Source organism: Nerophis ophidion, linkage group LG24 (genome assembly GCF_033978795.1).
Source record: "Nerophis ophidion isolate RoL-2023_Sa linkage group LG24, RoL_Noph_v1.0, whole genome shotgun sequence".
Taxonomy (NCBI): domain Eukaryota; kingdom Metazoa; phylum Chordata; class Actinopteri; order Syngnathiformes; family Syngnathidae; genus Nerophis; species Nerophis ophidion.
The window spans coordinates 5,749,776-5,760,584 of record NC_084634.1 but is presented as its reverse complement, the minus strand read 5'-3'; the positions used below and the strand labels follow the sequence as shown (position 1 = coordinate 5,760,584).

The 10,809-nt window shown below is 41.5% G+C and overlaps 1 protein-coding gene across 3 annotated transcripts in view; it reads right to left on the bottom strand.

Moving 5' to 3' along the window:
• Nucleotides 1-1,210: 1,210 nt before the first annotated feature.
• The window catches only part of LOC133542464 (oocyte zinc finger protein XlCOF22-like), a 32,655-nt gene continuing 23,056 nt past the window's right edge, over nt 1,211-10,809 (bottom strand). For 2 of the 3 annotated variants that reach the window (XM_061886626.1, XM_061886625.1), the window contains one exon: nt 8,491-9,611. In XM_061886626.1, coding sequence (XP_061742610.1) covers nt 9,580-9,611 — 32 coding nt within the window. In that variant the 3' untranslated portion in view covers nt 8,491-9,579. Of the gene's footprint in view, nt 3,376-8,490; nt 9,612-10,809 lie in introns of those variants that run through there. The other variant, XM_061886624.1, reaches the window with a different exon arrangement.

The window sequence follows — 10,809 nt, the reverse complement described above, 5'->3', positions numbered from 1 at the left end:
TTTTGCAAATAATAATTAACTTAGAATTTCATGGCTGCAACACGTGCCAAAGTAGTTGGGAAAGGGCATGTTCACCACTGTGTTACATCACCTTTTCTTTTAACAACACTCAAGAATGGGAACTGAGGAAACTAATTGTTGAAGCTTTGAAAGTGGAATTCTTTCCCATTCTTGTTTTATGTCGAGCTTCAGTCGTTCAACAGTCCGGGGTCTCCGCTGTCGTATTTTATGCTTCATAAAGCACCACACATTTTCCATGGGAGACAGGTCTGGACTGCAGGTGGGCCAGGGAAGTACCCGCATTTTTTTTTTTTTTACGAAGCCACACTGTTGTAATGCTTGTCTTGCTGAAATAAGCAGGGGCGTCCATGATAACGTTGCTTGGATGACAACATATGTTGCTCCAAAAACCTGTATGGACCTTTCAGCATTAATGGTGCCTTCACAGATGTGTAAGTTACCCATGCCTTGGGCACTAATACACCCCCATACCATCACACATGCTGGCTTTTCAACTTTGCGCCTATAACAATCCGAATGGTTATTTTCCTCTTTGTTCTGAAGGACACCACGTCCTCTGTTTCCAAATATAATTTGAAATGTGGACTTGTCAGACCACAGAACACCTTTCCACTTTGCATCAGTCCATCTTAGATGAGCTCGGGCCCAGCCAAGCCGGCAGCATTTTGGGATATTGTTGATAAATGGGTTTTGCTTTGCATAGTAGAGTTTTAACTTGCACTTACAGATGTAGCGACCAACTTTAGTCACTGACAGTGGTTTTATGGAGTGTTCCTGAGCCCTTGTGGTGATATCCTTTACACACTGTTGGTTTTTGATGCCGTACCGCCTGAGAGATCAAAAGTCCGTAATATCATCGCTTACGTGCAGTGATTTCCCCTGATTTTCTGAACTTTTTGATAATTTTACAGACCATAGATGGTAAAATCCCTAAATTCCTTGCAATAGCTCGTTGAGAAATGTTGTTCTAAAACTGATCGACAATTTGTTTACAAAGTGGTGATCCTCGCCCCATCCTTGTTTGTGAATTACTTAGCATTTCACGGAAGCTGCTTTTATACCCAATCATGGCACCCACCTGTTCCCAATTAGCCTGCACACCTGTGGGATGTTCCATTCTGTCAGACCTGGACATGGATTGTTTGTGCTCCTTCGACGCAGAGGGATTACAGGACGAGCCAGGCGTGAATTCAGGTACATGTTTGTTTTTATTTACACTCAAAATACAAAAAAAAGGCAAAACCAAAAGCACGGCGGATAATAATCTATACTAAAACTTAGAACAAAAACAGCACAATGGCAATACTATCTACAAACAAACAAAAGATACTATCAAAGGCATAAATACAAACAAAAACTTACCTGGCGTGGATGAATCGAAAAGCATGGCATGAAGTATGAAAGGCAATGAAAGCGAAGTTCCCAGACTGATGAACAGAAAGAAAGTGACTTAAATGCTGGCTGTGATAATCAGGAACAGGTGCGGGACTGAGGGCAGGGGCGTGACAAGGTGGGAACTAATGCGTTGACAAAGGCAAACCAGGAAGTGCAAAATGGAACAAGAGTCCAGAAAACAAAACAAAACATGAACATAAAACCAGATTTATAGGCGTGACACATTCAAGTGTTTGATGAGCATTCCTCAACTTTATCAGTATTTATTGCCACTTTTCTCAACTTCTTTGTCACGTGTTGCTGGCATCAAATTCTAAAGTTAATGATTATTTGCAAAAAAAATAAATGTTTATCAGTTTTAACATCAAATATGTTGTCTTTGTAGCATATTCAACTGAATATGGGTTGAAAAAGATTTGCAAATCATTGTATTCCGTTTATATTTACATCTAACACAATTTCCCAACTCATATGGAAACGGGGTTCGTACTTGACTGAAATAAACGCACTAATCTGAAGTGTCTAATCTATAAATGTTAGAATCATATTAACAAGATTGTGTTACACACACAACAATGATGTCACACATGTTATATGTGCTGATGTTGTTAGAAAGTCAAAGTTCAAGTTTTGACAGTTTATTTCAAATCCTGCATCTTCATTTGCTGCTGCTGTTCTCACCAGCACACTTGTGTTTCTTACACTGGTACTTAGAAGGGAATCTTTCACCACACACACTGCAACTCAACACTTTCTCACCTGTGTGTGTTCTCATGTGTACTTTAATAGATCTAAGGTGACATAAGCTTTTGTTGCAGCTTGAACAGGAGTATGGTTTTTCACCAGAGTGCGTTCTCTCGTGTGATTTTAATCGCTGTCTTTCCATATAACTTTGACCACACACTGAACATATAAAAGGTTTTTCACCAGTGTGTGTTCTCATGTGTACTTTTAATCTTTGATTTACCACAAAACTTTTACCACATTCTGAGCAGGAAAAAGGTTTTTCTCCTGTGTGTATTCTCATGTGTATTTTTAACCTTTGATTTGTTTCAAAGTTTTTGCCACATTCGGAGCAGGAATGAGCTTTTTCTCCAGTGTGTATTCTCATGTGTGTTTTGAAATATTGCCTTCTAGTAAAATCTTTATTGCAGATTGAACATGAAAAAGGTTTTTCCCCTGTGTGTGTTCTCATGTGTGTTTTCAAAGTTTGCCTTCGAGTAAAATCTGTACCACAGATTGAACATGAAAAAGGTTTTTCTCCAGTATGTGTGCTCATGTGTCCTTTGAAATGGTGCTTTTGAGCAAAACATTTGCCGCAGATTGAACATGAAAAAGGTTTTTCTCCTGTGTGTGTTCTCATGTGTGTTTTCAAATTTTGCCTTCGCGTAAAATCTGTACCGCAGATTGAACATGAAAAAGGTTTTTCTCCAGTGTGCGATCTCATGTGTCTTTTCAAATAACTATGGTATTTAAACGTTTTGTCGCAGTGAGAACATGTGAAGTGTGTGTTGTCAGTGTGACATGTCTTATCATCTTTAGAGTCTTCATCATCAGTGTCAGGAGAGTGTGACGTTGTGTCCTCACTATCTGATAGTGGAGCTAAGAGCTTGTCTGCTTGTGATCCTCCACAGTGGTCTCCATCAGCTTCTGTTGTCATGTGTTGAGTTGAGCTGCTGCTTGGAGGCTCCCCCCCTCCCCTCTCCTCACTCTCACCTTTGACCTCATCATCTTCACTCTTCACAATCACATGGAACTCCTCCAACCATTGCTGACTGATGCTGTGTTCCTCCTCTTCCTCTTTAAAATGGGAGGTCAGTGGGTTATTTTCTTCCCTTTGCATTTGCAATGTATGTGGCGCCTCTTCTTCCTCCTTAATGTGGAAGGGCTGTGGCTCCTCCTTGCTCATCTTGAAGCTCCGCTTCTGTTGCTTAGAGAGAAGATGTTCTTCACAGACGTCTGCAGGACACAAGAAGACAAACATGCTTGAGAGGAATCCATCTTTGTTAAGTCACATGTTAGGAGCGATATCGATAAGATTTGACCAATTCAGGTTTCATTTTCAATTCTGCTTTACGATTTGGTTCTTTGTGGACTCACTTTTGCTTTCAAATTTGGTAAAAAGGAGAAGAAACAGGTCAATTAGCACCAACAGTGAGGTTTTAAGAGGCCCAGACCTTACGGTTACCGAATGGGTGCCAGAAGGCTCTAAGCCCAATATTCTGCTTTGAGAGTATCCATAAAATAAAAATTTTTTGGCTATAAATCAACAAGACACTACACGTTATTTTTTTGTATTTCACATAACTTTCCTCCAGAAGGTATTTTCTTTTTCCATGTGAGGTCAGATGAAACTCAAATCGAGCTTTTTGGCCACAATACCCAGTAATATGATTGGAGGAGAAAAGGTGAGGCCTTTAATCCCAGGAACACCATTACCACCGTCAAGCATGGTGGTGGTAGTATTATGCTCTGGGCCTGTTTTGCTGCCAATGGAACTGGTGCTTTAAATGGGACAATGAAAAAGGAGGATTACCTCCAAATTCTTCAGGACAACCTAAAATCATCAGCCCGGAGGTTGGGTCTTGGGCGCAGTTGGGTGTTCCAACAGGACAATGACCACAAACTAGAGATGTCCGATAATATCGGCCGATAAATGTTTTAAAATGTAATATTGGAAATGATCGATATCGGTTTCAAAATTTTTGGTATTGGTTTCAAAAAGTAAAATGTACGACTTTTTAAAACGCCGCCGAGTACACGGACGTAGGGAGAAGTACAGAGCCCCAATTAACCTTAAAGGCACTGCATTTGCGTGCCGGCCCAATCACATGATATCTACGGCTTTTCACACACACAAGTGAATGCAATGCATGTTTGGTCAACAGCCATACAGGTCACACTGAGGGTGGCCGTATAAACAACTTTAACACTGTCAGAAATATGCGCCACACTGTGAACCCACACCAAACAAGAATGACTAACCTATCGGGAGAACATCCGCACTATAACACAACATGAACAAATACCCAGAACCCTTTGCAGCACTAACTCTTCCGAGATGCTAAAATATACACCCCCCGAATTAAGGTTTTAGAAAGGCCTTCCCAAAGTACCGACATAAACGTATGGACAATGCTAAAGAAACAAGTCCATGTCAGAAAACCAGAAGCTTGTGGATGGCTACCAAAAGTGCCTTATTGCAGTGAAACTTGCCAAGGGACATGTAAGCAAATATTAACATTGCTGTATGTATACTTTTGACCCAGCACATTTGCTCACATTTTCATAAAAGAACCAAACTTCTGTGATGAGGTGGCGACTTATCCACCCAAATGCAGCTAAGATACATACATCGCGCTTCCGACTAGATCCTGTTCTTTCTCGAGTTAACAAGAAAAGGAGAAAGCAATATCTGCGTCATTTCATTTTTCTCAAAATACTTTCCACTGTGTTTGTTAGAAAGTTCCACAACTGTTCACGTTATTCCAGGCTTGTGCTACAGCACTCATCTCATTGTGCAACATGTGAATGTTTGAAGTGGAACTAAACCTGATCTCTGAAATTATTTCCCAAGCAGGGCCCCCATCCACATATACAATACTAGAACATATCTGATGAAAACCAACATTATTTTGTTATTTTAATTATAAGTGGCCCATACCACCTATTAGGGTTGTTTAGTATAGTACAAAATGAATCGTTCTTAGTACTATGCCGTCATTGAAACGTACCCCCCTTTCCCACGTCAAAGTGACGTTGTGACATTGCTGGTTTACGAGCAGACGAGCATGTTCGGCAGCACACAATCAAAGAGTACTTACAAGCAGACACAGTGTGGAGACAGAAAAGGGGAGAATGGATGCATTTTGGCTAAAAAACTAACAATAAGGGTGAAGTTCAATCAATCAATGAATCAATGTTTACTTATATAGCCCTAAATCACTAGTGTCTCAAAGGGCTGCACAAACCACTACGACATCCTCGGTAGGCCCACATAAGGGCAAGGAAAACTCACACCCAGTGGGACGTCGGTGACAATGATGACTATGAGAACATGATACTGTGAAAGATCAATCCATAATGGATCCAACACAGTCGCGAGAGTCCAGTCCAAAGCGGATCCAACACAGCAGCGAGAGTCCCGTTCACAGCGGAGCCAGCAGGAAACCATCCCAAGAGGAGGCTGATCAGCAGCGCAGAGATGTCCCCAGCCGATACACAGGCGAGCAGTACATGGCCACCGGATCGGACCGGACTCCCTCCACAAAGGAGAGTGGGACATAGAAGAAAAAGAAAAGAAACGGCAGATCAACTGGTCTAAAAAGGGAGTCTATTTGAAGGCTAGAGTATACAAATGAGTTTTAAGGTGAGACTTAAATGCTTCTACTGAGGTAGCATCTCGAACTGTTACCGGGAGGGCATTCCAGAGTACTGGAGCCCGAAATGAAAACGCTCTACAGCCCGCAGACTTTTTTTGGGCTTTGGGGATCACTAATAAGCCGGAGTCCTTTGAAGGCAGATTTCTTGCCGGGACATATGGTACAATACAATCGGCAAGATAGGATGGAGCTAGACCGTGTAGTATTTTATACGTAAGTAGTAAAACCTTAAAGTCACATCTTAAGTGCACAGTTATAACACTGAAACACCCTCAGGAAGGGGTGCTTTAAGACATGGCTAGCTAGCTAGCGGCTAACGTCCATCCGCCGTCGGCAGTGTTTTAGCTAAATCTAAATCACTAATCCTGGTCTCCATGGCGACAGATAAAGTAAGTTTCTTACAAGTAACATTATCACTGCAGGACGAAGAACAGCTAAAGATTCTTCACTACACACCGTAGCTCACCGGCTTCAAAATGTAAACAAACGCCAAGTAGTCGATACTACTATGATTATGTCTATTTTTTGGCATCACAACGTCTTTTGTTTTTTAAAATGTATATTCTATTTATAAACTTAGGAATTATGTCCCTGGACACATGAGGACTTTGAATACGACCAATGTATGATCCTGTAACTACTTGGTATCGAATTGATACCCACATTTTTGTGGTATCACCAAAAACTAATGTAAAGTATCAAAACAACAGAAGAATAAGTGATTAGTACATTTTCACAGAAGTGTAGACTGAATATTAACAGTAAATGAACAAGTAGATTAATAATTCAACATATGTTGCTCCAAAACCTGTATGGACTATTCAGCATTAATGGTGCCTTCACAGATGTGTAAGTTACCCATGCCTTGGGCACTAATACACCCCCATACCATCACACATGCTGGCTTTTCAACTTTGCGCCTATAACAATCCGGGTGGTTATTTTCCTCTTTATTCCGGAGGACACCACGTCCACAGTTTCCAAATCTAATTTTAAAGGTGGGCTCCTCAGACCACAGAACACTTTTCCACTTTGCATCAGTCCATCTTAGATGAGCTCGGGCCGAGCTAAGCCAGCGGCGTTCCTTGGTGTTGTTAATAAATAGGTTTTGCTTTGCACAGCAGAGTTTTAACTTGCGCTTACAGATGTAGCAACAGACTGTAGTTACTGACAGTGGTTTTATGAAGTGTTCCTGAGCCCATGTGGTGATATCCTTTACACACTGATGTCGGTTTTTGATGCAGTACCGCCTGAGGGTTCAAAGGTCCGTAATATCATCGCTTACGTGCAGTGATTTCTCCAGATTCTCTGAACTTTTTGATGATTTTACGGACCGTAGATGGTAAAATCCCTAAATAGTTTGCAATAGCTTGTTGAGAAATGTTGTTCTAAAACTGTTCCAGTTTGCTTACAAAGTGGTGACCCTCACCCCATCCTTGTTTGTGAATTACTTAGCATTTTTTGGGAAGCTGCTTTTATACCCAATCATGGCACCCACCTGTTCCCAATTAGCCTGCACACCTGTGGGATGTTCCAAATAAGTGTTTGATGAGGACTCCTCAACTTTATCAGTATTTATTGCCACCTTTCCCAACATCTTTGTCACGTGTTGCTGGCATCAAAATCTAAAGTTAATGATTATTTGCAACAAAAAAACAAACATTTATGAGTTTGAACATCAAATATGTCGTCTTTGTAGCATATTCAACTGAATATGGGTTGAAAAGGATTTGCAAATCATTGTATTCCGTTTATATTTACACTAAACACAATTTCCCAACTCATATGGAAACGGGGTTTGTACTATTAAAATAAACAAAAACATAACAAAAGCGAAATAGAAAAGCTCGAAGGTTAAATGTAATTTAGCAAAAGTTGCAATGTTGACTAATAAAACAAAGCTGTTTTGTTTTCTTTCAAACTGTCATTGCTCAAAACCTAATATTGAATCAAAATCAATGTTATTATGAATTATTGACCTATCCAAGGTTCCCATTACTTCACACCAAATATTCCACTAAGAAAAATATTTTTGGTGGAAGATTTTGCAAATTTGGTAAATAAATAACCAAAAAAAATTGCTCTGCCTCAGTTATTAAGATTACTTTATTTAGTGTGTTTTATTTCCGAGTCATTTCAGTTGGTTGTGTTAAGTGAGCTGTACCTTTTTAAGAAACACGTGGGTAGGTCACGTGTTTAGACTCCGGTGCACACAACTCCGCTTTACTCCTCGTGTTTCAGCAAACAATCATCACATCTTATGCTGTTCGAGGCATCGTTGGCATGTACCCATCTTTAATGTTTGTAGTATACAATGAATCATATTTAGCTGTGAAATGTGCGTGTTTTATGATGTTAGACGATCTCTGATTACATCGCTTGTCCACTAACTTTCATTTGTTATCTGCCGCCATCTAGTGGACGTTTGTTGTACTGTTACTTAAGACAATTTAAACGGTTGAAGGCTCATCTGTCACTGGTATTATTAATCATAACAACACATACAGTGGTGTGTGACAAAGTTAAACTTACAAGTGGGTATGGAAAGTATTCAGACCCCCTTATTTTTTTACTCTTTGTTAAATAGCAGCCATGTGCTAAAATCATTTAAGTTAATTTTTTTCCCTTTTAATGTACACACAGCACCCCATATTGACAGAAAAACATAGAATTGTAGACATTTTTACGGATTTATTAAAAAAGAAAAACTGAAATATCACATGGACATAAGTATTCAGACCCTTTCTGTGACACTTCTTATATTTATCTCAGGTACTGTCCATTTCTTCTGATCATCCATGAGATGGTTCTACACTTTCATTGGAGACCAGCTGTGTTTAATTCTAATGATTGGACTTGATTAAGGAAGCCACACACCTGTCTATATAAGACCTTACAGCTCACAGTGCATGTCAGAGCAGATGAGAATCGTGAGGTCGAAGGAACTGCCTGAAGAGCTCAGAGACAGAATTGTGGCAAGGCACAGATCTGGCCATGGATGCAAAAAAAAATTCTGCTGCACTTTAAGTTCCCGAGAGCACAGTGGCCTCCATAATCCTTAAATGGAAGACCTATGGGATGACAAGAACTCTTCCAAGAGCTGGCCGTCCAACCAAACTGAGCAATCGGGGGAGAAGAGCCTTGGTGAGAGAGGTAAAGAAGAACCCAATGATCACAGTGGCTGAACTCCAGAGATGCAGTGAGGAGATGGGAGAAAGTTCAAGAAAGTCAACCATCACTGCAGCCCTCCACCAGTCAGGGCTTTATGGCAGAGTGGCCCGACGGAAGACTCTCCTCAGAGTAAGACACATAAAAGCCCACATAGAATTTGCCAAAAAACACATGAAGGACTCCCAGACTATGATAAATAAAATTCTCTGGTCTGATGAGACAAAGATAGAACTTTTTGTCCTTAATTCTGAGCGGTATGTGTGGAGAAAACCAGGCACCGCTCATCACCTGCCCAACACCATACCTACTGTCAAGTGTGGTGGTGGCAGCATCATGCTGTGGGGGTGTTTTGCAGCTGCAGGGACACGACGACTGCTTGCAATTGAAGGAACGATGAATGTGGCCAAGTACAGAGATATCCTGGACGAAAACCTTTTCCAGAGTGCTATGGACCTCAGACTGGGCCGACGGTTCACCTTCCAACAAGACAATGACGAAGGAGTGGCTTCGGAACAACTCTGTGACTGTTCTTGAATGGCCCAGCCGGAGCCCTGACTTGAACCCAATTGAGCATCCCTGGAGAGACCTCAAAATGGCTGACCACCAACGTTCACCATCCAACCTGACAGAACTGGAGAGGATCTGCAAGGAGGAATGGCAGAGGATCTCCAAATCCAGGTGTGAAAAACTAGTTGCATCATTCCCAGGAAAACTCACGGCTGTATTAGCTCAAAAAGGTGCTTCCACTCTATACCGAGCAAAGGGTCTGAATACTTATGTCCATGTGATATTTCAGTTTTTCTTTTTTATTAAATCTGTAAAAATGTCTGCAATTCTGTGTTTTTCTGTCATTATGGGGTGCTGTGTGTACTTTAATGAGGAATAAAATTAACTTAAATGATTTTAGCACATGGCTGCAATTTAACAAAGAGTAAAAAATTTAAGGGGGTCTGAATACTTCCCGTACCCATTGTAGATTTAATTCAAACAGAATACTTGATCATCTGTGGTCTGTGATATGACATTAAGCTCATTTAATTCATCCATCCATCCATCCATCTTCCGCTTATCCGAGGTCGGGTCGCGGGGGCAACAGCCTAAGCAGGGAAACCCAGACTTCCCTCTCCCCGGCCACTTCGTCTAGCTCTTCCCGGGGGATCTCGAGGCGTTCCCAGGCCAGCCGGGAGACATAGTCTTCCCAACGTGTCCTGGGTCTTCCCCGTGGCCTCCTACCGGTTGGACGTGCCCTAAACACCTCCCTAGGGAGGCGTTCGGGTGGCATCCTGATCAGATGCCCGAACCACCTCATCTGGCTCCTCTCGATGTGAAGGAGCAGTGGCTTTACTTTGAGTTCCTCCTGGATGGCCGAGCTTCTCACCCCGGCCAACCCGGCGGAGGAAACTCATTTCGGCCGCTTGTACCCGTGATCTTATCCTTTCGGTCATGACCCAAAGCTCATGACCATAGGTGAGGATGGGAACGTAGATCGACCGGTAAATTGAGAGCTTTGCCTTCCGGCTCAGCTCCTTCTTCACCACAACGGATCGGTACAACGTCCGCATTACTGAAGACGCCGCACCGATCCGCCTGTCGATCATTTAATTCATGCATTTACATTTACAATGTTTGTGTCCTACAGTTTCACCCTTGCAATTTTCAATAAATCTAACCTCCATCAGTCAACTTGGTGTTCAGAGTTTTGATGAGCGGAAGGTGTTGAATTTACTGCCTTCGTGTACAAGTGTGCTTAAGCAAGGCAGGATAAAAAAAATTATATTTTGTTTTCTTACTGTACCAAAAATAAACCGAACCGTGGCCTCTAAACCGAGGTACGTACCAA